At 42.1% G+C, this 27,918-nt stretch overlaps 1 protein-coding gene across 1 annotated transcript in view; it reads left to right on the top strand.

Annotated features, from left to right (window-relative positions):
• LOC124545669 (prolactin-releasing peptide receptor-like) overlaps positions 1–27,918 on the top strand; it is a 268,748-nt gene that overhangs the window by 20,809 nt on the left and 220,021 nt on the right. The window contains exon 2 of the mRNA XM_047124616.1: positions 16,171–16,319. Within this exon, the coding sequence (XP_046980572.1) occupies positions 16,171–16,319 (149 nt within the window). The remainder of the gene's footprint in view (positions 1–16,170; positions 16,320–27,918) is intronic.

The following is a 27,918-nucleotide window of genomic DNA, read 5'->3' as shown; positions in this document are numbered from 1 at the left end:
TTTTAACCGGTTGCTACCTGTGCCTCCACCGATACCGGCTTTCTGCTCACTGCCAGCTTGTTCTGCGTCTCTGCTTAACACAGCGATTTGACTTCGGCTATCTCCCAAGTTTCAGAAAACGTAAAATTTGGAAAATTAAATAGCCCTCAAAATAAGGGACACCTCACACACGTAACCTGAGGAATGGAGTTGGCAGGGACCTAATTATGCCAGAAGAACACACAAATGATTGTAGCTCTTACAAAGATGCTGAAGCTCGTGTTCAAGGCAGTCTAGGTAATGGAGGGCTGAAAGACGATGCGTTAACGCAACAGGCCCTCAACTTGATTGTTTAATATACAATACAACACATTTACAGGGAGGCCTCTTCTTGAATATATCCCTCCATAAACACTACGTTGGTCTCTGTCGGACCACTGATGTGAGTTCCGACTCTTACTAATAGCTTGGTAGGTGAAGTTGCTTCGACTGTATACAGTATTAATGGGAATGCTCGGGGATTTAAAATTACCCAATGGTAGAACTCTAATCGTCTATCTCTGTTTCCTTCTGGAAGGTACAGAGTCCGCTGTAGAGAATGTGCATATTTATGGAGAAGACAAATACGTGTAGAAATTCTGCATGTGCTTGATGAAGGACTACGTTCTATCACCAGAATCGTTCAGACCCCATCAGCACTGTGTTGATTTGCACGTTCAGCTGGGGAATGCAACATCTCGTGCAATTTAATCGAAACACCAAAAAACTCGAATTCGGTGCTCTGCTCTTACGAAACAGTCAACAGATGTCTCTGGGAGCAGAAGCGCCGTTTCCATTACAAACCAGTACACAAATACCATATCCGCATACTCAGCGTTTGATAACATGTGTTGGGTGCTTTAAGGATACAATGGAGTCGCCCAACAAATTATAATTATACATGAACAATACAATTGTGTAAAGTCAAACGCAGCTTCAGCTTCAAAAGAAAAACTACATTTTTTGGAAACATAGCACATGGAAACAACATCAGATGATCTTCACGTCTTCACATAGCTGCTGCGTCTCTGTGTCACCGCCAGTCCTGATGGAGTAACCGTTATGAAGATAATCTCATACAGATAGAAACCGTTCACATTCTAAAATTAAAATAAATGTTTTATGCGGTGAAGACTACACTTCTTTCAAATTTCTTAGATTTGATTTTGGAGAGGATCTACCATGAACAAAACTCAATATTTAACTTTTATTTCCCAGACATGTTTCGCCGATGTTTCAGCGTCATCTGGATGATCGTTTCATAGAACAGTAAAAACGCTCTTTACCACTTCTACAAACACGAATTTGAGTCTTTAGAACAGTATTTACAAATTTCAAAGCCGAGAGAGTTATTTATATATACTTTGTTACCACTTACAGTGGTTTTCATCGATTTTTATTATTTTATCGTAATTGGTTTCTTTCACAGCATCATCAGCAACCAAATAGAACTCAATGTAGAACAGTAATTTATTCGAAATCTTAAGACTGGGACTGTTATGGTTTTACCTAATATTAATTAATTCTTTGTGGAAGATGGTGTGTGCATATCTGTTTGAAATACATTTCGCTGACTTTTTCTGGTTTCCTCATTTCACTATCACTGTTTTCAAAATTCAGAAACAAGATGGCAGACAGCTGAACAGTTGCATATTTCCTTGGTGGCGGTTCCGAAACTTTGTGACGTGTATCTGTCATTTTGTGTGGGTGGTGTGTGTGTGTGTTTCTGGAGAGGGTGGATCGGGCATGTTTATGAACTGGTGTTGTCTTGTTGTTCTTCAAGAGCAGAGAAATGAGTTCCGTTGTGAAAAAGTGTGTATGCACTTATTATTTGTTTTCCTCCAACAACGCCTTTTTGTGGTTGGAAATGGTATGCTGTTATTAATTTTTGTAGGGAGCTGTTGCTGCGTTTCAGAATTTTAAAGTCTCAGTTGACATTTGTGGGGCTGTGTGTCACATCCATAAGGTGTACAGCAAATGTAGAATAATAGATCTTACTTTTTAATGCTCTTCCGTGTTTTATTTATCTGGATTAAAGTTTCTGCTTGTCTGTCCTATACAAATACATTTGCAGTCCCAGTATGTCAGCTGGTAAATACCAGTTGTGTTGTGTCTGTTTATGCTTGTGTTGGTTGCCCATAGTCTTCTCTGTATTGAGTTGTCTGTCCCGTAGGGTACATCTAGCCCTTGGTTTTTTTGTAGTGTGTTGCTATTCAATGGGCTGCTTTGTTGTTGCAGGTGGGAGTGTGCCAGCTGTTTGTTGTGATGAGAGATCCTTGTCCATGTGTGCTTCTGTGTGTGTTCAGTGTGCTTGTATTCTGTGTGTTTGTGACCGGTTGTTATTTTTTGTGCTATGTATCCCCTCTATTTCTATTTTAAATTTTTAGGTGCGTTTTTCGATCGCTGTTGTTTCCACAACAATGTTCCAAAGTTATTTTAATTCTTTACACTGTCAAGACTGTTTTCAAGTTAAAATTTCAATAGGAAAATTGCTGTCGATAAATAAACGGTATAACGGTGCAATTACGTCCGCCGTAGGATAGCATATTTGTTCCCTGGTAAAGTGTTAACTGAAAACGGGGTACAGGATCGATGGATTGGAAATGATTGTTGAGTTATAAGATAAGGGCTGTATGTGCTTTAAAATGGTTATATTCAATTGCTTTCGTAATATTTGTTACAATTCTCGGCGACACATAAATCAAGAGCCATCACACGGCATCACGGTCCAGAGGAATATGTTCTTGGATGCAAGAGGCTTGAACGGTGAAGGCAAGAAATCAAGTAACGAGCTGGACAGCACGTCGTCTATAGATGCTGTTGTACCAGAAGAAGACGCGATTAAAACATTGTACACGCGAATTGTTGTTTCTTTCTTGTTGTGATTTGACGTTTTTTCCGCCAGATCAAAATAACAGAACTTAATCTAGATTGATTTTCATACCGAAAACATAAATTACAAGTCGCTATTATTGTAATTTGCACAATGTGTTTCTTTCGACGATAAGGACTTTTATTGTACTGAGAGAGAAGTGTGATACTGTGATGAACTTATTGCCCTTTGAGTGCAGTACTCGTTTTTGTTTAATGGTTACTACGTGAATTAGGTAGCATTATTTATTCGTAGACTAAACGCTTGTTAGGTACTAGCTTTTGCGTTATCGTACGCTGTAACGGACAACTTCATTTCTGTAAGAATCTGGATTTTGAGCGTGGTCAGATCACTATTTTAGCAACCTAGTATCAGTATTGTACTGGAACAGTTAACAAAATTTTCAGATATTTTTTGTTAGGCACCTAGTACGGTCAGTTCACCCGACTCTTATTATCAGGCCATAAATAACTACTCAACCACAACTACTATTGCTACTATTACTACTACTACTACTACTACTATTTCTTGGCCAGCAATGGAGAATTGGTGGTTGAAATTCTTTCAGTCAAATCCAGTCTTTCACAATAAATAGCACAACCATCAAAACCCATAGCAAGCGGAGTACTGTTAAGTAAAATGAAAAAGTACCTCTGTAACCAGCTGTACCTCAGTAACCAATAAAATTTAGACACATGTTAACACAATTAAAAATATTCCTATCATACTACAAAAAGGCTAATTTGTCCTGGGCAGTGTTAGGCATGTAAAAGAAGGCAACTGTCTTTTCGACTTATCTCACAACTTTAAATGTATTGAAATCTAAACATCTTGACATACTCGTGCTTTTTTACGTATTAATATTAGTGCACAGGTCATGTAATTAGTGCATCGTGTCAAGTAAGGTAACATGATGCAGGATGTCACATAACACGGCACGCCATCGTGTCATCCAACATGTCATTTGTCATATTGTGCAATATGACACAATGTATCATTAATGTTCTGGATGCCTGTGTCCCCACTCTGGGAGACGTCCAATTACAGATGCACGCCTTACTCTCGGTAACTTCCTATTGTAGATGCAGCCCACACTCTAGAAGGACATAAATCCGTGCTATTTGTTCTTACAGTCCTCACCATACACGTAACAGGGAGCAGGCTTGAGAGAGAAGTGTTCCACTCGGGGAAAAGATCAATCCGCCTCCCAGCCCCGCACAGAAAAAAATCATGTCCCTTGAGGAACAAATTGCACCCCAGAAATTTTATCCCACCGGAACAACATTTTTGGCTATTAAATGTACGCTCCTCCGCCGTAAACGTATTGTGTACTATGGGTGGCGAGTCTTACAGATTTTGGGCACAAGATCAGAGACGATGAAAGACAAACTGAAAGATGCAGGTGAGCCAACGCCTTGCAATTAATACAGCTCACTCCGCTGGGTAATTAGGGTTATTTCGTAGAAAGTCCCGATTATGTTAAAATGTTTCGATTTTAATGTCACTGAAGCTGCCAGACAAGTCGAAAAGCTTGTTCCATTTTCCTACATCTCTACGTCTGCAGGGGACATATTTGTCTTTTTATGAGCTGTGATAGGGACAGCTTCTGTTCTGGTACAGAACGTTTACACACCATAATCTGACATTAAACCGCCATTGCTAGGCATCCGATGTAGATTTTTGTTGACTCGGGCGACGAGTGATCCGATACAGATTTTCATATTGCCTTACGAGCCATTTTGTTTGAGCTGGACGTCGTTGGTCGGGATCCTCTAAGGTTACCTGCGTGGTCTGGTTGAAACTGTCCAGTATAGCCCGCTGTGTTCCTCAGAGCACACAAGCCTCACCATCACGCAAAGGTCACATGCCAGAGAGAGGTTTTGTTTTATTATTTACTTGTTTCAATATTTTATTATTTTGTTTTTCTGTTTTTTTAATTTTTAATGCCTTGTCTAATTTTATTACTGTTTTTTTTTAAGTTTTTTAGAGGTCACACACGTTTTATTCATTACATATATAACTGAATGCAGTAACAGATGGAAAGTAACCATAAAAACTAAACACAGTCGACGAAATAACAGCAAACTTAAATAAGATACCGAACGGAATATTTAGTACTCTGCAAAGTTGATAATAATGTACGTAATTAGTTTATATTACCAGATAAACTTTCAATATTACCGTATCAGATACATAAACTTAAAATCGCACTACATCGCAAATGCCACGATTCGCGGAACAAATAATACACTACTGAAATGCTTATATCTTGTTATTATCTCTTGTCATTGCGTAATTTAAGTATACAGTGGTAAAAACTGAAAATTCGGAAACCGCCGCTAGAATAACTCACGTGAATACTTTTGAGGCGAATTTTGTGACGACGAATCCGATTTAAATCGGCGTATGATTGGCTGAAATTAGCAGAAGAATGGCGAAGCAATGTATGTAGCACAAATTACTGTCAGATTTTTAGTCCTGTAAGAAAATTAATGAACTTAAATTTCTTTTTCTGCAAGATAGCATAGTAGTTTTTGAAGTAAACGCAGTAAGACATTTTCTGCTGGTTAAAAACAAGGCGACCTTTTTGCTGACAATTATTTTTATAGCAATTTTCGAGTTTGCTTAATTTTCTGTGTGGATATCGCTAAATCTTTAGGTGTTTAAGAAAGCAGTATACCATTTCATACAGGGTTACGCATAATTATAATTTGGTACGTCCATTGTTTTGCAAGTCCAGAGGTTTTTAGATAATTTAAGCCACTGATGAATAAAAGCATTAAAGCATAAAAAACGAAGCAATAAACAACTCTATTAATCTTTTATTTTTAATTATAGGCAAATTCAGCGCTCAAGATGCAAAGAATTTCTAAGAATACAGTTTCATGTGGAAACGTGCTATTTTTCGCACGTAAAACATGAACGATAAAATATTTTTGAAAAATTGGTTTATAATAACCATAATATGAAAGTATTTGTATGGAGTGTAGCCATGTATGGAAGTGAAGCATGGACGATAAATAGTTTAGACAAGAAGAGAATAGAAGCTTTCGAAATGTGGTGCTACAGAAGAATGCTGAAGATTAGATGGGTAGATCACATAACTAATGAGGAGGTATTGAACAGAATTGGGGAGAAGAGGAGTTTGTGGCACAACTTGACTAGAAGAAGGGATCGGTTGGTAGGAGATGTTCTGAGGCATCAAGGGATCACCAATTTGGTACTGGAGGGCAGCGTGGAGGGTAAAAATCGTAGAGGGAGACCAAGAGATGAATACACTAAGCAGATTCAGAAGGATGTGGGCTGCAGTAGGTACTGGGAGATGAAGAAACTTGCACAGGATAGAGTAGCATGGAGAGCTGCATCAAACCAGTCTCAGGACTGAAGACCACAACAACAACAACAATATTTGCATCATGTAATGTGCAACTTAAGAAGGGTAATTGTGGCAACGGATACAGCTTTCACAAAACAACAGGACGACCATTTGTTACATGTACCTTCTACCTTGTTACAGAAATCTGAACCAATTCGCGCAAGTCTGAAATGTAGAATTGGCGCGCGCGTAAGGAACCTGACGAGGAGAAGTGTTTTTGCACGTACAATCCAAATGAATCTAGACTCTTGAAAGCGAGTGTCCGGTTTTATCGTAAGAACGCATGTTATATTTACGAGATTCACATTAAACCGTTTCCGTGTATTAAAATCACGTGAGACCGGGGTACATTTAGATCGATTTTAAACCATCACAGGTCGACAATGTATAAAGTTTAGTGTCTAAAAAAATTTCCTTTGACATTATACATTTTTCTACCTCTGTGCAAAATTTGAACCGAAAACCCAAGTTTGAACTACAGAAGTGATGCAATCCTAAAATAGCTCAGACAAACTTGTATTTTCAAATCCAGACGGTAAAACCTTGTCAAACTAAATGCCGATAGACTGGTAGACCAAATTTCAACAATCAATCCCCCTCTAATCCTCTAATTCGGAGCTATTTAAGAGTTTTTACACGTAAAACCCGAAAGAGGGTGACGGTTTTTGCAGGAAATATCCGAAGGCTGCATGTGCAAATGATGCTAATAGCCGAGAATTAGTGTCAGCCTAATTGGAATAACGGAATCAAACCATTTACTCAATTTACGTGGACGGCTTTTAAACCGTGCTTTTTACACGGTAGCGTAGCTACCGTGAGACTCATGTTCGAATGGTTGGACCATATTAAACCCAAAACTCTTAACCGAATGTTCCAGACTCAAATAAGAACCGAATACCGCGACCGCCCACCACCCGCCCTCCAAATATCCTGGAACAGGAGCCGGCCGTATTGGACGAGCAGTTCTAGGCGCTACAATCTGGAACCGCGTGAACGCTATTGTCGCAGGTTCGATGCCTGCCTCGGGCATAGATGTGTGTGATGTCCTTAGTTAGGTTTAAGTAGTTCTAAGTTCTGGGGGACTCCTGACCACAGCAGTTAAGTCCCATAGTACTCAGAACCATTTTTGAACCTGGAACAGGATATTACAAAAATGAACTGGTCGTATCTTTAGTGTCTGTGCTTATGAAAGTGAACCTTCAGTTTCTCAAGTGAGATGCAGAATAAATATATCTAATACAAAGAATGTATCCTCAGAATACTGTGATCTGGAGAAACACTTTATGGGTGTTTGTGGTCGGTTACCGTATCATGATCCAGTCACAAAACCCGGTATATGCTCCCCCGACAGTTTCTCTTGAGTAGATTCTTGCCTGTCTTGGTAAGTGTTCCATTTCGCTTGAATATGTGCTTCCTTCAAACACTATACTACACCAAATAAATTTTCGTGTACATTTTTTTCTCTTGTTTAGGGATGTTTAGTGTTTTCAAGAAACTACTTGCAGACATAAATCTAGAACTAGGTAACAACTGAAAATTTAACGCAAATTTTTTAAAAATTTATCTTCTCTGAAGAAAACTGTGAAGTTATCTGGTTTCGGGACTTGACAAATTGCATTAGTCGCACGATAGGTCGCAACATGCATTTAAAGTCAGCCTCTCTGATTAGAATACGTATATCTGGCATTTGTCGATGTAGTCACCGGATTATGCAGCAAGTACTAGAAGGGAAGCTGTGACATTGCCTCTCTCCTACGCCTTGTGATATACTGTGCTACGCTGCGTCTCCATAATGGCTCTGTATTTTGGTCCATCGATACAACATACACATAGCGCCACGTTTACGTAGTTAAAACAAATGGGTACGGACGGAGGATAAATGCAGAAATATGAATGAATTGAATTTTTAACTACTTGCGTTCACATCCAGACAGACAACCGGGTTCGTACAAGGTGTCTTCGTGTTGTAAATGGAATCACCAATGCAATGTAACCTAACACGTAAGAAAACATTACACAAACCCAGACGCAAGACACGTGCAGGAATAGACGCAATTACAGAAGACCTTCAATGTAAAGTATTGTGGATTACACTTTTATGATCTTAAAGACTAGGAGAAATTTTGCTGGGAATACAAAGTACATGACAATGAATACCGCCTAGGCTTGGGTGGGCAACTGCGACACAGAGGTGAACATTCTTCAATACTGCGACAATTCCTCGAGTTTAGAAAGCCATTAGACAGCTGCGTTGTAACAGGTAGTATTCTTGATGGCGACTGCGGCGGCTATCCCCATGGACTCCACGAAAAGGCCAAGGCGTTGTGGTGCCATCCTGATCTGTAGCCACCGCTTGCGTTATGTGATTCTACTGAATTATCTGCACTGTTTGTCAGTCTAAGAGTGATTACAATCTCGTGACCACGTACATCTAATCGACTGCTTCAGCGAAAACTCTTTTATGAACTACACTACAACGCAAAATTTAATGTAATACTGGCTCTTGTCATATGAATCTTTTTACGTATATGCAAGGCAAGTTGTCGTTTCTGAATCTTTTACAAATTATCTCCAACTCCAGTGAAATTGACTGAATCCACGTGAATCCAGGACAACATCTTCTCCCCAACGATGTAGTGGGTTTCTTGGAGGATATTTTCCATGAATTAATCCCACCAAGGCGAGAGAAACACTAATCTTAATTTTGTCACTTTTTTAGAATCACTTTTTGAAGACAGAGCGCTACCTCTGTCGAAGCACTTGGTCAAAATACCTCGATTCTGACATGTCCGATAGAATAGATACTCCTCATTATATATATATATATATATATATATATATATATACGTGACAGTTCTATGACATTTCCTTCAGTGCGGATGCACTAATATCGTCCGAAATCCTACGGGAATGAATAATTTGCGAGTAGGCGATAATGGACGAGGGGCATTGCATTGTAGCTGCGATAAACTAGAATTTTGGTTCTGTCAGGGATCGTGTCAGCCGAAGCGCTTAAGGCGACCTTTCATTAAAGCCGAGTATCAGTCCTAATACGACAAAAATTTTCAACTTCAACCATCGCGTTTTCACGATGCCCTATGTGGCTGGAAGTCACTGCTTTCCCACTCACTCTTTCCCTTTCCTTCTCATTCGTCTGTTTCATAGACAGCGATGACGAACGGTGAATGGCCCATGCAACTTTATGCCTACTCGCACCACAATGCGTGGAGCACCAAAACGATCATGTCCGACAGTGGTGGATATACAGTCATATGGCTAGAGGTGCCAACACATAATGCACCCAGCAACACTGCCGCAACTGCGAAGCCACTTGCCAGTAGAGTATGCTCCCCGGTCACGACATAACGCCAAACGAAGCCGTTTGTCCTGTGGTGTTAACGGCAGCATATGCAGGGTCTGTTGTTCCCTTTCTGAGACCGTTACCCCAGACCACTTATTTTTAAAATGTGGAAAGATGAACGATATTTTGTTTTTGTAGATGTTTCGACCACCAACAAATGACTCAATAAAACTATAGGTACTGATTATTTCTGACAACATTTTTTAGTAAAATAATGAAACAATTCTTAGTGCATCGCGATTATTACCTTGAACTCTTTTTCAGGAAATAAAGTTAACTGTCAACATTGAGGATAGACACTTGTTGCAAAATAAACTTCCTCTGCGCCTCTCCTCTACCTAACAGAATTTGCTACAACCACACTCTGCATTTCCGTTTAAAATCATCCAAGTTAAAGTGTGTACACTACACTTAGTGTTTGTAAAACACTTAACTGCTAAAATATTTACTTCTGTAACAGCATTAAATGAAAGGTTACACACTGCCAATGATTTGTGTCTGACCACTGCTAATGGTTTGTGTCTGACCACAGCCACAAATAAAAATGATAATTATAATTATTATAATAAAACTGGTAGCAGCGCCAAAAGATGCTATTTTGCAATTGAAAAACAATGACATTGATAAAATACCAATCTTCCAAATACAAAAAGAAACATTACTGTTATCTGCACGAATTATTCGCCGACACACGCTGTCCAAAGCACTTGCGAAGCGCCTGAACAGTGTTAAAACTTGAAATACAGCATGGGGAACTGATTTGCTGTATGTATACCACGTAAAATAACGAACGTCTGAAAATACACACATAAAAAAAAAGGTTTGCATCACCTCGGTTCCGAGAGTTCCGGAACCTGTACAGAAAAATGGAATAGAGATCAACATAAACATCATGTCGACCCTTTTTATTCCTCATGAAAGCTACACATTTTATTTGTGCGACCATGCAGCGATACCTTCAGAGGTGGTGGTCCAGTAGCACGTTCTCTTGCATTGATGCATGCCTGTATTCGTCGTGGCATACTATCCACGAGTTCATCGAGGCACTGTTGGTCCACATTCCCCCACTCCTCAATTGAAATACAGCATAGATCTCTCAGAGTGGGTGGTTGGTCATGTCGTCCATAAACAGCCCTTTTCAGTCTATCCCAGGCATCTTCGTTAGGGTTCATGTCTGGAGAACATGCTGGCCACCCTAGTCGAGCGATGTCGTTATCCTGAAGGAAGTCATTCGAAAGATGTGCACGTTCGGGGCACTAATTGTCGTCCATGAAAACGAATGCCTCGCCAGTATGGTGCCCATATGGTTGTACTATAGGTCGGAGGATGTCGTTCACGTATCGTACAGCCGTTAAGGCGACTTCCATGCCCACTGGCGGCGTACTTTGGTCCCACATAACGTCTACCCGAAACAGCAGGGAACATCCACCTTGTTGCATTCGCTGGACAGTGTAACTAAGGCGTTCATCCGGACGGGTTGCCTCCAGACATGTCTCCAACTATTGTATGGTTGAAGGCATATGCGACACTCATCGGTGAAGAGAATGTGATGCCAATCCTGAGCGGTCCATTCGGCATGTTGATAGGCCCATCCGTACCGCGCTGCAAGATGTCGTGGCTGCAAAGATGGACCTCGCCATGGACGTCGACAGTGAAGTTGCGCGTCGTACAGCCTATTACGCCCAGTTTGAGTCGTAACACGACGTCCTGCAGCTGTACGAAAAGCATTATTCACTATGGTGACGTTGCTGTTCAGTGTTCCGTAGTTAGTGGTCGTTCACTGCAATAGTAGCCCTTGGGCGGCCTGAACGAGGCATGTCATCGACAGTTCCTGTCTCTGTGGCCGGCCGGAGTGGCCGTGCGGTTCTAGGCGCTACAGTCTGGAACCGAGCGACCGCTACGGTCGCAGGTTCGAATCCTGTCTCGGCCATGGATGTGTGTGCTGTCCTTAGGTTAGTTAGGTTTAATTAGTTCTAAGTTCTAGGTGACTGATGACCTCTGAAGTCGCATAGTGCTCAGAGCCATTTGAACCTGTCCCTGTAAATCTCCTCCATGTCCGGAAAACATCACTTTGGGTCACTCCGAGACGTCTGCGCACTTCTCTTGTTGAGAGCCCTTCCTGGCACAAAGTAACAATGCGAACGCAATCAAACCGCGGTTTTAACCGTCTAGGCATGGTTGAACTACAGACAACACGAGCCGTGTACCCAGCAGTCAGACCCTTCCATCTAATAGGCTCTGCTCATGCGTGGTTGTTTACATCTCTGAACAGTCAAAGGGACTGTGTCTGTGTTACAATATCGACAGTCAACGTGTATCATCAGGAGTTATGCGAACGGGGTGATGCGAAACTTTTTTGATGTGTCTATAGTATGGATAGATAAAAAAATGTTCCCAGCAAGTGGAGGCAGGAAATAACCACGAAAAAGTGACAGCTTTGGAAGCCAATAGCCAGTAGCTCCTTCTTCTGGCAGATGGGTTGATGAGATAAAATATGTAACATATAAATACTGTGTAGGCCCTACAGCAGTACAGTAGCCACTACACAGGTAGCGTTGTTTTGTGACTTAGCATGTCGCTGGAGATCCTCCGCAGAACTACTGAACCATGCTATCTCTATGGCGGTCCACAATTGCGAAACTGTTTCCGGTGCAGTATTTTTTACGCGAACTGCCTTTCGATTATGTCTCATAAATTTTCGATGGAATTGATATCGAGCGATTTGGATGGGCAACTCATTGGCTCCACTTGGTCAGAATATTATTCGAACCAATTCCAAATAACTCTGGCCCGGTGACGAGGTGCACTGTCATCGATAAAAATTTCTTCGTTATTTGGAACCATGAAGTCCATGAATGGTCTCCAGGTAGCCGGACATAACCAATTCCTGTCAATGATGCGTTCAATTGGACCAGACGACACAGTCGCTTCCATGCAAACGCAGCCCATACGTGGAGCCACCACCAGCGTGCACAGTCCCTCGTGGGCATCTTCACTACATGGCTTCGTGGGGTCTTCTCCACATTCGAGCCGGCCGAAGTGGCCGTGCGGTTCTAGGCGCTGCAGTCTGAAACCGCGAGACCGCTACGGTCGCAGGTTCGAATCCTGCCTCGAGCATGGATGTGTGTGATGTCCTTAGGTTACTTAGGTTTAACTAGTTCTAAGTTCTAGGGGACTAATGACCTCAGAAGTTGAGTCCCATAGTGCTCAGAGCCATTTGAACCTCTCCACATTCGAACCCTGCAATCAGCTCATACCATCTGAAATCCGGGGCTCATCTGTTCAGGCAACTGTCTTCCAGTAATCCAAACCGATATGGTCACTATCCCAGGATCCAGGCTTGAGGCAATGTCATGCTCTTAGCAAAGGGCACTCGCGTCGGTTGTCTGCTACCATAGGTCATTAAAGCCAGAGTCTTAGCACTATACAAACGGATACGTCCGTCGTACGTCCAACATTGATTTCTGTGGTTATCTCACACAGTGTTGCTAGTCTTTTAGCAGTGACACTTCCACGCAAAGACCGCTACTCTAGGTCGTAAAGTGGTGACAGGAAATGCCTGAAATTTGGTATTCTCTGCACACTCTTGACACTACGGATCTCGGATTATTGAATTCCTTATGGATTTTCGAAATGAAATGTTCCAAGCGTCTAGTTCCAACTACCGTGCCGCGATGAAACTCTGTTAACACCCGTCGCGCTGCCATTATCACAAGAGACACCTTTTCACGTAAATGACCTGAGTAAAAATGACGGCTCTGCCAATGAATTGCAGTTTTACTCTTTTTGTATGCGATACTATCGCCATTTGCATATGTGTATACCCCCGTCCTATTGCTTTCGCCAGTGAACAGCTCAGCGAAGGCATTTTCATCAGATATTTAAGTATATGGGCCATGTATGTCTCAGTTTCACTGTCACCAATGACTTGCCTCGTTCGGGCCGCCCAAGGGCTACTACTGCAGTGACGCATGGACACTAGTATTTGAAGAAAAATATTATTGCTAACTTATGTAATCGATAATGCAGTCTTAAGAAATACTGATATTAGTAATAATGTTTTAAAAACAATCGGACCTTCATTTTTTATCTGTCACAGAATTGCACTTTAATCATCAGGGTTGGGAAACACTGCCCTAGTCGGACTGTTGCTAGGCTCACAATAATGAAGCGAGACGATACCGAATGTTGCAGGGAGTCTATCTATTACGCTTGGATGGCAATCGCAGATGTGAAGTGGTTGAGATATCGCTTCGAAGCTCTGAAGTCATAATCCCTATATGACTAACAAATTTGGTCAATGGTTGATGCTAGTAATACATTTTCCCTGAAGAATTTAAGTATGTGCTTCCTTTGTGGAACGACTTACGTTTTTAACTGGCATTTAGTAGGACGAGAACGGAAGAGTGCGATTAGTAATACACATTAGTTGTATACAACGAAAATGGTCATCAAAAAGGAATTTGTGATATTATTTCCTGCAACAGTTTCAGTATTTATAACTGTGGCTAAACAAAAAGAGAAGTGAGAACGCATGGCGCATAAGATTTCGGCTTCGTATTTTTCATATTCGTTTAGTAATTTTGAGTACGGATTTTTGCTGAAACAGACTCATGAATTTTTTTCCTTGGTACATCTAACTACAGATATCGTCTGTCCGTTATCCCCATTTCCCCCATCCTGTTCCTCTTCCTCGACCTGCTGATAACTTCGTCCATTTTTGATGTCATCTAACGTTTCAACTCTGCTTCTTCGTCTCCTTCCCTTCAACGCTGCCTTCACTTGCAGGCAGTTTCTTAGCAACCAGTGTAGAGGCTTGGATGTTTTCTTCATTCTTGTCATTTCGGCAAGTTTTATGACGTCTCCTATTCCTCGAAGTATTTGTTCATTGGTTATTCAGTCATATTTCAGTTTCAGCGTTTTTCTCGCACTGTTCGCCCCAAAATAAGTATTATAACTGATTATGTCTCTTTCCTGGAAATGCCGAATGACTGTATAAATACAATGAGGTATTTCTTATAAACATAGCTATATCAGTATCTTCCTAGAGAGAAGGGTTTCAAGTAACTACGAAATTTCAGAAATTACGTTTCTTTACGTGACATCACGTTGCAAAAACATTGTTTCAATTTCAAAGTTGTTGATGAAACATTTGGGGTCGCCATGTTTCGTTGGACGCTCTATGTACGTAAATGCAAAATATAGCAAGTATTTCAGTTCTCGGTGTCTATAAATTACGTTGCTGAAAAAAATAAAGTTCATAGTGAATAAAAATGGAAAGAGAAATGAGGTTCGACGGTCGAACACCTCAAGCACTTAAAACCGGAAACGTTCCTCCTCAGCATCTTTCTTTGTGATCTTTTCGGGTTTTAATAATATTGTCATTAGTATTGTAGTTTAAGTAGTATTTTGTAGTATTCTCATTTCTTCATAGTGTTTGCAAGTAAAATGTGTAAATAATTAATGTGTACATTTTTTATTATCTTCCAAAGTACTAGTTATGTGGTCTTTGTTAGATTCCCAGATGCTAGCTGTAACTATGAAGAGTTAATATATAAAATATAAATAATTTCTTTTAGACTTTCACATAGCTGTTGGCAAATCCACGGATACTTAGAAAGAGCAACGGTAACGAGGTGTGTTTTACGTGAAAATGATCTTTTGCGGAAAGCTATGGATGCCACAATGACTTCACGAGATTCGAAACGTTTTGTATTTATAAAGTGTTTTACGTGAAAATGATCTTTTGCGGAAAGCTATGGATGCCACAATGACTTCACGAGATTCGAAACGTTTTGTATTTATAAAGTGTTTTACGTGAAAATGATCTTTTGCGGAAAGCTATCGATGCCACAATGACTTCATGAGATTCGAAACGTTTTGTATTTACAAAATTTCTTTAAGTGTTAAAACGTTGAGAATCTTGCAAACAGAGCGAATATTCGATCAGTTCGTACTTCATTCTTCCCGTTGTCTTCCTACCTTCGTAAGATCAAAAATGGCTTTTTTCTATTACAAAGCTGGCATATTGCCGCGAACTATTGATTTCAGTAGGATTAGAATACATGCATCAATATTTATCATACCTCTTTTATTACGGTTTGCATGGCAGTGCATTAGGTAAATACGTTTAGCACCGCAGGAAGCAACACTCCTGTGAGAAAGGCACCTTCTCCTTTTCTGGCATAAACCTTCATCACTTTCACCCTCTACTATGACTGATGTACACTTCTAAGCTTGAGATGGTGAGCACACGTCTCGTCCACAGAAATTAATTGGCGCAGCATATCAGTTAAACGGTTTAAACATTGTAGAAAACTGTTTAGATATAAGTGTCCCGCATCGAACGACTATGCTGGCGACAAACTCCAAAACAAAGAGGATTAAAATTATTTTTAGATAGCACCCACTACATTACTTCAGAAGCGCCGTATAATCCAGACGGTTTCTTTAGATACAGCTGACAGAAAACCCCTTCCCTTCCTCTCCCTTGCCTCTGCCTGTACCGGGCGCCGCCCCCTGTGACCCGGCTGGTGTGTGCAGTTCCAGGCGGCGCTGCTGCAGCGGTGGAACCTGCCGCACTTCATGTGCGCCTTCTGCCCCTTCGTGCAGGTGCTCAGCGTCAACGTCAGCGTCTTCACGCTCACCGCCATCGCCGTCGACCGACACCGCGCCATCCTCAGCCCTCTCAGGTAAGTCTTTGTACGCACGTAGTTACCTCCACTGTCGTCACCACACGATGTGCCATTAAGACTCCAACTCCAGGAAAGAAAGCCAATGAGTGGGTACAGTGTGAAAGGCCACTCCTAAAGAAAAGTACTTTTAATTTAATCCAACTTTTCTTCTACGTCTTTACTGTTCACAGATGTCAAAGAAACATTTTCCCTTCTTGTGTTCATCAGATGGATGTTGCATTCGATGCTAGTCTGAAGCAACGCACTGTGGTATAGGTTCTGAGTTGCAAAAACGAGACAGTTTCACATATACATAAGAGGGCAAAGAAAATGTATCGTGATGACGCTGTTGATCGCGATACAATTACCCGTTAGGCAAGAGACTGATGAAAATGAGTACACTAAGACTCGGGAACCATTCTTGACTATTGTTAATCAATCTGACGCCCATTCCTGTTATGGGTGGTAGAAGGGATACAGAAGATCCAACGAAGAACGGCTCAGGAGCGTTACAGATATACTCAACAAACTCCACCGGTAGACTCTACATGAAAGGCGTTCTGTATGACGGAGAGGGGGTTTACCATTGAAATTTCGAGAGAGTACTTTCCGGGACGAGTCGGACACCATATTATTTCCTAGATATATCCTACAAAATAAATACCAGGAAAAAACTCGATAAATTAAATACAGCCATTCTTCTTATGCACCCTTAGCGAGGGGAACAGGGCATGGTTTATCAGTTAGTGGAACCAAAAGTATCCTCCGCCAAACACCGCCAGGTGGCTCGCAGAGTGCTGATGTAGATGTTGATGAAGACCTCCGGCGCAGCGGAAGATCAACTACGACACAGACAGGTGGCAGCGTGTAGCGTGTAAACAGTCAGATTTTGACTCACAAACGTGTAACGTTGAACGAACTGTCAATCCGAGTACAAGAGAGAGAAACAGGTAGATGAAGTACGAAAGGTTTGCGTTATGTTAGTTCCGTTTATGTTGAACGATGAAGATAGGACAGAGACACAGGCATTCATACATCATAAATGTAGGAATTGCTGCAAAAAATAGACTACTAGTTACATGGACGAGATTTGATGTGTAATGTAGCTAAGTGCATACCATGAAATTATGCCAGGTTCTGCGTCCATATGACGATGACGGATGTCCCACAAGCTGCGACATTTAGCATTTGACGATGTCACTATGGATGCATTATACTATGACATCTTTTAATAAAACAGATCTGAAGATGGTCATTGCTGACTGAAAGCTTTGGTCTGGGAACTTACAAATCTGTGACCATAGACGTGAAATATAAGACACTTTTTTTCTTGATGACAAATGTAATCAGGCATTGTTAGTTCCTCTTGGAACCCCTCCACACGCCATCATGATACTGTTCGTAAGGGGAGAATCGTCTGAAGGGACGAAATTATGCCACTCTCGTGTACAGTATCGCTGGTGGGCACAACACAGTGGACACTCCTAGCTCTGCTGTCGCGTCAACAGAAGCCGAAACTGTGGTCGTCATGCAGACAGTCCGTGGTGATCCAAACATCATAGCAGTGTTCGAATAGATAATTGTTTTTCTGTAAGCACGCTATGATCTAAGATACTACTGGACTAGGTGTACAGTACTTCTGTCCTCTTAGGTGCTAGTCATTTAGGTCCTGCAAGACGTTGACTATGGTCCTTGAACATGGTGCTCCAAATATCAAAGCAATGTTCGATCGGACACTTCTTTTCCCACAAAAAAGCTTATCTCACGACTCATACCTGATATGGTCCTACGACACCTCTGGGCTTAGCGAACGATATGTCTGTCCTCTCTGGCGCTATTCACATGTGGTCACTTAGATGCTGCAAGACGTTTAGTATGCCCGTTCTCAAACCATTGTATCCAGATTCGCATTCCAGTTTTAACATTCTGACCAACAGGTGCAACAATGTCATTCAACATTTGACAACAACCTCAATAGGCGACGATGCTCTTGCAATCAACCAACTATCTCTTCTAATACACGTTTCCCCTTTCTGACTCGGAGCAAGTCTCCTAAGCAACCAACATTCAAATGCTATTTTCGAATGAGAAACCTGCTGCATAATCTTTTTTTATAAACAATATGTTGATGGAATTACTCGAATGTACATTGGACAACTGGGCTGCAGTGCTAATTATTTGCATATCCAGTTTACGTTTTCTGCATTCCGCCTTCATGGTGTTGCAATACTATTACCCAATACTGTATTTCTAAGTCAAGTATTATGCTTCTGATCAAGATATGCGGTCTACTAATTCATACCTTGTGAACTTGTGACACACAATATAAAACTTTAAATCTGTTATTGTGTTAGTTCAGCTTTACTTGATATGTAAATGTTGGCTTTCGTCTCTAGACAAGTGGGCGACGTATGTGTACAGTTTTAAACATGGCTGTTTCTCAGCACCCATAAATAATTTTCAAACATAGGAATTTTACAGCCAAATAACGGCTTAGTACATTGACCTAAGTTTCGACACTACTAAAGGTATCTCCATTTGAGAAACCATGAAAGTCCATTGCGAGAAAGCAATGGTCTGAATTTAGAGTAGCTATGCTCAAGTCAAAAATAAAATACAACACGTTCCAGCCTTAGGCATGTATGCCTAGCTAGGAACAACATCAAACTGAAATTAGATCATTCAGTGGTTGCCCGCTCTGTACAATTTTTCTCCTCCGGATCTCAGAAGTAAGGCTTACTGATTGCAAATTGTTGGGTTGATGAAGTCCAATAAGAACAAGATTCTAAATGACTCTATCCAGAATCGATCAACCACATGCTTGAAGTCTGTGAACCCATCTTGGATCAATAGTTGGATCACAGGCATTTACGATTCCACAGCGAAGAACACTAGAATGACGGTCGAGCCGAGAATGCCCACTTAACCGAAAACTAACGACGGAGGTTTCACGTTTCGATCTTCGCCGCCGAGAATGGTCGAGACTAAACTAAATCCGATCGGAACAAGGGAAATGTGGCCACAGCTGGAAGAAGTGGGGTTATTATGAAAATGATTCGAATGTCCATGGTGTGGAGGAACAGACAACAGGACATAATGTATAGAACTGTTCACTCCACCCTTTCAGAAGAGGTCTGGACGACTCTCATGACACAGAATGCTTCGGTTTGGTTGTCAAATTTAAACATTAACCTTTAAATACATTTAGTATGTGTAAGTGCACGCGTTTTTTCTGTAGTAGACTTTGGCAATAATGTTAATACACTATATAATCTATTTTATCACTGTAGATGATAATTACAACAATGTTACAGTTCAGAGTCTCGTATTTCTAGTAGCATGGATCAAGTGGAGCTCAGCATGGATTCCCTTCCCGTCCTTATAATTATAAGGAGGACTAATGCAAGTTGCTGATCTTTGCGGAACAAGCTGGCCTCATTTGCAATGTCGAGGTTATGACCCTTGCCTTCTCATTTTAATGCACATTTGAAACAGTTACAATTTTTTTCCTTTGAGTTATTTCACTAAAAATTAAAAAGCTAGTCATTTGTGAAACACTAAGGTTATGTGAAATTGCAGGTAGTGAAGCTTTATCCCTATAACCTCTTCATATGCGTATGAATGGCTGTTTGATTTGAAGAAATTTTAGTATTCGGATTCTCTTCTGCGAGCCCAGCAATAATAGTCCCTTCGGACCAGCATATGGGAGTCAATATGAAGTATGAATGTGCTGAAACAAGACTTGCTATCAGAGTGAAACGGCGCTGGCAGAATAAAATCACATCAAAAAATTAGTAATGTAGAGTTATGAAATTTTGGGAATACATTTTTCTTGGTGAGATACTGAAATGCTTAAAATTGAAAGACCATAGGTGCGGCATAGGCCATTGCAAACTTGAAATTGTGGTACATTAATAACCGGTGTTACCACCAGAACTTTGAATGTAAGCATGTAAACGAGCATGCATTGTGCTGTACAGTTGCTGGATGTCAATTTGTGGCACCGCGGTTCCAGCCTTGCTGCACTTGGTCAGTCAATATAAGTGCCGTTGATGCTGTTCGTGAATGACACATGAGTTCGCGTCTGAATGCGTCTCATTTGTGCTCGATCAGAGACAGATCTGTTGAGGGAGCAGGCCGAGGCAACATGTTCACAGTCTGTAGAGCATACTTGGTTATAACAGCGGTATGCGGGCGAGGGTCACCCTGTAGCAAAATAGTCCCTGGACTGCTGTTCGTGTACGGCAGCACAACATATCGAATCACCAGATTGACTTCCGCCCCTGGTGCCTGAGTGGTCAGCCCGATGGAATGTCATACATAACGGCCCGGGTTTGATTCCAGGCTGGGTCGTATATTTTCTCCGCTCAGGCACTGGGTTTTGTGTTGTCATCATCATTTCATCCCCATCGCCACACAAGTCGCCGAAGTGGCGTCAAGTCTAAAGACTTCCACCAGGCGAATGGTCTACCGAACGAGAGGCCCTACCCACCCGGCGTTTCCATACCAGACTGACGCACAGCTCTGCAGTTAGCGTGCGCGGGATAACTAAGAGAGTCTCATTGCACCCCAGCTCATAACTGCATGTGTAGATCCCGTGTGTCTAGCACGCAGTCATGTTGCTTACAGTCCTTATGGCATCCTTCTAACCGACACACGGCCATTACTGACACCGAGGCAGAAGGAACCAGCTTTCACACAACGGACTTCCACGTTACCTACAGTGAGCTCCCGCTTGGCACCACTGACGTCGCAAGTGGCGGTGGTTTGGGGTTGAGTGCACGCTACAGGGCCTCCTTGGAGCAACCGGTTTGTAACAGTTAGTTGTGGCACTGTGGTGCCAACCGGTACTCAGATTGCTGCTGCAGATATAGTCTTCCCCCTGGGTAGTGACCACGTCGTCGTCTGAAGCAAACAAGTACAGTAGCTACATTCGCGCCATTCTTTCTCCAGTGTCACGGAAGGAACAATTAGTTCCTCGTAGCCCTGTTGCAAGACCTCGTTCAAACTCAATGAGATGCTGATGACGGCATCTTTGTCGCCTTAAAAGTATTCTTGACTATTATCAACTTACCACATTCGCTGTGATGTTCATGATAGTTCCAGCGTGTCTTTAAAGCAAACCGGATTTGCATCCTTACAGTGGCGCTACCAGCATCAGTCTTATGCTACTGGAGCGAAATTTGAACATTCGTCATTTTTATGATGGAGAAACACGCCTACCAACTTTCGTTTATGTGGTTCAACTTCTTCTTGGTGATGCGACTTTTTTCCTAAACTGTATTTGCCAGGACGGTACCAAGATTTGTGTACAAATTAACCGGACGTTAGGTTAAAATGCTTAAGATATCAAGGACCAAAAAATGTTTATACAAAGAACGACCGTTAACAAAAGCCGCCATGGGCATTATAAAACCAGTTTCCGATATCTGACTAAGTTCCTTAAGAAATGCTATCATGTCTCTTCACACGCAACCGCACTACTTTCAGTGGCATTTTCCGCATTATCGTAAGAAACAGATGCCTCAAGGAGGCAACCTAATTTTAAAACTCGACTACTAAATGACACGGTCTCAAATAGTTCAAATGGCTCTGAGCACTATGGGACTTAACTTCTGAGGTCATCAGTGCCCTAGAACTTAGAACTACTTAAACATAACTAACCTAAGGACGTCACAAACATCCATGCCCGAGGCGGGATTCGAACCTGCGACCGTAGCGGTCACTGTTCCAGACTGTAGCGCCTAGAACCGGTCGGCCACTCAGGCCGGCGACACGGTCTTTTCAATGAACTAACATCACAGGTCACACATCAGTAAGACATTTCTCCCACAAATTGAATGGTGCTGGGAGAGTTTCACGTTGGCTATTATAATTTTTCGAGGTTTTTATGTTAAGGCACACAGTCTTTTGACATACCATAAGTCTGCCTTGAAAGTCGAAAATGTTGGACGATGTTAGGTCTCAGAGCACCTATGAGAGCGTGATTTAGATTATGATTTTAGATTATGAACCTCAATTCGACATTGATCCATTTGCGCCGGCCGCGGTGGTCTCGCGGTTCTAGGCGCGCAGACCGGAACCGTGCGACTGCTATGGTCGCAGGTTCGAATCCTGCCTCGGGCATGGATGTGTGTGATGTCCTTAGGTTAGTTAGGTTTAAGTAGTTCTAAGTTCTAGGGGACTGATGACCACAGCAGTTGAGTCCCATAGTGCCCAGAGCCATTTTTTTTATCCATTTGCCAAGATTTCGAAGGTGACGTATTTAATCCATCTTCGATTTCACTTCTTTATCCTTTGTATGTTTGAGTTCATTTGTTTTTGCTATTGTCTTTCTTCTGTGATGATGTCCGAAAGACATAATACACTGAGGCGACGAGATACCTTCAAACATCATATCGATCTCATTTTTCCCGTAGTAGTGCTACAGCACGACATGGCATGGATTCAATAAGTCGACGGAAGTCCCCTGCAGATACACTGAGACATACTGCCTCTATACCCGTCCATAATTTCGAAACTACTGCCGGTGCTCGATTTTGTGCACAAAGTGACCTCTCAGTTATGTCCCATAAATGTTCGATAGGATTCATGTCATGTAGCTCGTTTTGTCCAGAAAGTTCTTCTAACCAAGTTCGAACAATTTTGGCCCAGTGACGTGCCACATAGTTATTCGTAAAAAATTCATTGTTATTTGGGAACTTCAAGTTCTTAAATGGCCGTAAATAGTCGCAAAATATCCGAACATAACCAGAGCGCTCGGTCCATTCTATGTAAACACACCCCACACGATGAACGAACCACCGCCTGGTTGCACAGTGACTTGTCGACAACTTAGTTCCATGGCTTCGTGGGATGTGCGTCACACTGGAATCGTACTATCAGTTCTTTCCAACTGACCTCAGCAGTAATGTGACCAAGCCACTGTTTTCCAGTCACCTGGTGTCCAGTCGACACGGTTACGAGCACAGGAGAGGCAGTGAAGGCGATGTAGTGGTGTTATCAAAGTCACTTGCATTTGTCGTGTGCTGGCCACTGGGTCATCCAGCTGAGAAGTGAATTCCGAAATTTGGTAGTCTTGGCACACTCTTGCCACTGTGGATCTCGGAATATTGAATTCCCCCAAAGATTTCCGAATTGGAATGTCCCAAGCGTCTAGCTCCATCTACCATTCCGCGTTGAAAGTCTGTTAATCCTAGTCGTGAGGCCATAATCATGTGGGACACCTTTCCACAAACAAGAGCTCCGCTAATGAACTGCCGTTCTACACCTATTGCACTTTATACTACCGCCATGTATATATATGTTCATATCGCTATCCTATGATTTTTCTCAACTCACTGTATATTAATCTGAACATAATGAACAGTTAGCTTTAGGAATATTTACACTTGTTTCATGCATTTGATGGAAACTTTGTGTATAGTGCCATACATGTCAGTAACGTCTGTTTGTTATGACTTAAGACACTGGACTTCTGACACACTAAATTTCTACGTAAAGTGGAGATGCCTATAAATGACAACGTTGTAACATACACAAACTGTGGTTCGTTGCTTAGAAGAGGTCTGCCACGCTGAAATCCGCTAAATGTTGCCCGAGAAGTCCTATGCAAAATTCGTATTTGACTTTGACACGTTAACTTGGACCAGGGATGGTCTCTCCAACGCTTTCCTGGATGAGATTTAAGCCGGGAGGATTGGCAGGCCAGTCCAGTCACCCGAATATGCTTTAACTCAAAGAGCTTGTTCACATGCACTGTATGACAATGTCGAGCAAATGGCTCTGAGCACTATGGGAATTAACATCTGGGGTCATCAGTCTCCTAGAACTTAGAACTACTTAAATCTAACTAACCTAAGGACATTACACACATCCATGCCCGAGGCAGGATTCGAACCCGCGACCGTAGCGGTCGCGCTTTTCCAGACTAAAGCGCCTAGAACAGCTCGGCCACAATGGTCGGCAATGTCGAGCATTATCATCCATAGCAATCACGTCCAGGCCACAGTAACGCCTTACCTATGCAGTGGCCAGCACGAGAGCCTGTCGCAGGTCGTGCACTGCCGTCCATAGTGGTCACACTTCCTTTTACGAAAGAAGACACACCTTTGTACTATGGAAGTAAACATCAAAAATGGCGGTGAATTCATTGTAATTACCACGTATTGTTTTTGAATAAAAGCCTCATTACGGTTCGTCTCATTGCGTATTTCTTTCAGCTACTTTCAGGGCTATACTGCAGCAGTTATATCTATGTATGGTCCAAATTTCACCAAAGGTAGCAGTGTCATATCATGCGAATGGTGTTTTTGTACGCAAGTTTTGCACACCAGTGTATCAGACCGGTGCAGGCAATTAAACCGTTCAGCAATAACGCTATTTATTACTAGACTGCTTAGGTTCGTATGACCACAGCAGATCCATGGTTTAGAAGACGAGGGACCTTCAAAAGGTAATGGAACATATTTTCTTCTGAAAGCCGGTTGGCTTTCCGTATCATTATCCACATTATTAGCTACAAAACCCTGTTTTTCAACATAATCTCCGGTCGATGTGACGCCTTACGCCACATTACTGGTAGGATCGCTATGCCGCATGTTGCCATTTTACTGATCGATGTCGGAGGCATAGCCTTGCTAAACCTGTAACATTCTCATCATCCACGCAACCCTTGCCTCGTAGAGCATTCTTCTTTAGCTAAAGAGATGGAAGGTGCGAGATCCTTGCTATAGGGTGGATCTACATCTACATCTACATTTATACTCCGCTAGCCACCAAGCGGTGTGCGGCTCAAAGGCACAATTCGCGCCCAAGTCATATTCCCCCCCCCCCCCCCTCTATTTTACTCGCGGATTGCTCGAGGGAATAACGACTGTCTGAACGCTCTTATTCCCCTTATATTTGAATGATGATCATTTCGCGATTTGAAAGTTTGTGGTCATAATATATGCCCTACATCCTCGGCGAAGATTGAGTTTCGGAATTTAGTGAGTAGCCCCTTCTGTTTAGCGCGTCGTCTATCTGCAAGTGTGTCCCAATTCAAACTTTCTATGAGATTTGTAGCGCTCTCGCAATGGCTAAATGTAGTAGTCACGAATCTTGCCGCTCTTCTTTGGACCTTCTTAATCTCTTGAATGAGACCCAACTGGTAACGGTCCCATACGGACGAACAATACTCCAAGACTGGACGAACCAACGTATTGTAAGCTATTTCCTTCGTTGAAGGACTGCATCGCTTCAGGATTCTACCAATAAACCGCAATCTAGAGTTCGCATTACGCGTTACTTGTGTAATCTGGTCATTCCATTTGAGATCATTTCGAACAATCACTTGACTGATGTTACCGCTTCCCAGGAGTGACCATTTATTTTGTACTCATACATTAATGGGGATATTCGCCTTGTTATACGCAGTAGGTTACACTTACTAATATTGAGAGATAACTGGCAGCCATTACACCACGCATTTATTTTCTGCAAATCCTCGTTGATTTGTTCACAACTTTCGTGCGATGCTACTTTCCTGTAGACTACAGCATCATCGGCAAACAATCTAAGGCCGCTGTCAATACCACCAACCAAATCGTTTATGTAAATCGTAAAAACCAGAGGACCTATTACGCTGCCCTGGGGCACACCTGAAGTTACTCTTGTTTCTGTTGAAGCTACCCCGTTCAGGACGACATACTACTCCCTGTCTGTTAGAAAACTTTCTATCAAACCGGATATGTCATTGGATAGACGGTAGGCGCGCACTTTTTGTAGCAAGCGACAGTGCGGAACTGAGTCGAACGCCTTTCGAAAGTCGATAAATATGGCATCAACCTGGGAGCCCGTATCTAGAGCCTGTTGTATATCATGCACAAAGAGGTTCAGCTCTGTCTCGCATGACCGCTGTTTCCTAAAACTGTGCTGGTTTTGTGCAGATGAGCTTCTCAGGGTCTGGAAGTGTCATTATATCTGAACACAAAATATGTTCCATGATTCTACAACAAATCGATGTCAGTGAACTTGTTCGGTAATTATGTGCATCCGATTTTCTACCCTATTTATAGATTGCTATGACCTGAGCCTTCTTCCAGTCCCAAGGAACTTCCGCCGTTCCAATGATCTCTGATAGATGACGGATAAGAATGATGCTATATTTTCAGCATAGTTAACATAAAATCTTACGGTGATACCGTCTGGGCCAGATGCCTTTCTGGCGTCTAAGGATCTTAACTGTTTTACAATCCCAGATACACTAATCACTATGTCAGCCATCCTTACGTTTGTTCGATAATTGAGGAGACTTCTTCAGGCCTTGCGTTGTCATGGAGAGGGATAAGTTCGTCTGCATTTTTGTGGTAACGAACATGCTGAAGTCCATCATTGCAGGAATCACAGCTGTTTGCGGCTGGCCGGCTCGCGGGAAATCGGACCGGTTGCGAGACCTTGTTGCGAGGACGGTAGATACCTCCAACGATGGCTCACCGTGCTTTTCGTCACTGACAGGTCTCCTTAGGTATTCTGCAATCGCCTAAGATTATCTACGATGGTCTGGTTCCTCGGCAAAAGAAAATGAATGGCAGCTCTCTGCTTGGTACGCACCTCCATTACAGAAGCGTCTTAGAAGGCTTCGTATAGCATCGCTCCCTATCGAAACTTTCTAATAGTATAAACACTGAAGCGAGATTACTCCACAATGTGTTGCATTACTTATTGAACGCCCACCGTAGTTAATAGCGGAATCTAAGTATCGAAGGTTGGAAACGAAAACTTTGTCATAAACATGAGTTCACAATGCAGTTGCTTGCGAGATATTTACGTGTGTGTGGTTACGAGGCGCCACTGACATCGTTATGACCTAATGTTCTGTAAATGTTTCTTAAATGTAAACTTTTCGACTATATTCTCATCTCATTCGGCTCAAATTTCAGCCATGGCCTATCTTTATGGAACGTGGCACAGGCATGGTGCTGTACCGGCACATTTTGCTGCAGGTGTAAGGTGACGCCTAACTTGCCAGCATGGTTTGTGTTGGACAGGTGTAACAGAGCGTCTAGTTTGTCCTGAAAGACATCCTCACTGCAATCCTGCAGACCTTTATAACTGGAGTCATTTCAGAAGTGAAGTGTAGAGCAGTCGTTGATTTGATCGAAGAATCGTAGGTCTAAATTATACAGTCTTATCGACGTACGTGAGACGATAGGCATGTGTTTGAAGGAATCTGTAAATCACAGCAGAGACAAGTCCAGTACCGTATCGATGTGCGAAGGCGACACGTGGAAGACGTCCTTTTACAAGCAGAAGTGTACGTTCAAAAAATTCAATTTCCTGTTGATCTAGAACTGAAAAGCGAGACGAAATAAATAAATAAATGGATTTACTTCTGTATAACTACTGATTCTGCAAGTTCGTCCATTTCTCCCCATGTTGTATCATATGAAGACATATACTGTATTTAAGAATCTCCGTCTTTACCGTTCTCTTGCTGTAATGTCCCTTACAATGCACGCTAACTATACCTGAACATCTCAGCAGATTAAACCTTATCGTGTTACTCGTCCTGCTGCCATAAACTTCTTTTCTCGATCATTTATCTCTTACCTTTTCATCTCGTTCATTAGAGTTC

Source organism: Schistocerca americana, chromosome 8, assembly GCF_021461395.2.
Source record: "Schistocerca americana isolate TAMUIC-IGC-003095 chromosome 8, iqSchAmer2.1, whole genome shotgun sequence".
Classification (NCBI taxonomy): domain Eukaryota; kingdom Metazoa; phylum Arthropoda; class Insecta; order Orthoptera; family Acrididae; genus Schistocerca; species Schistocerca americana.
This window is presented reverse-complemented; position numbering and strand designations above follow the sequence as displayed.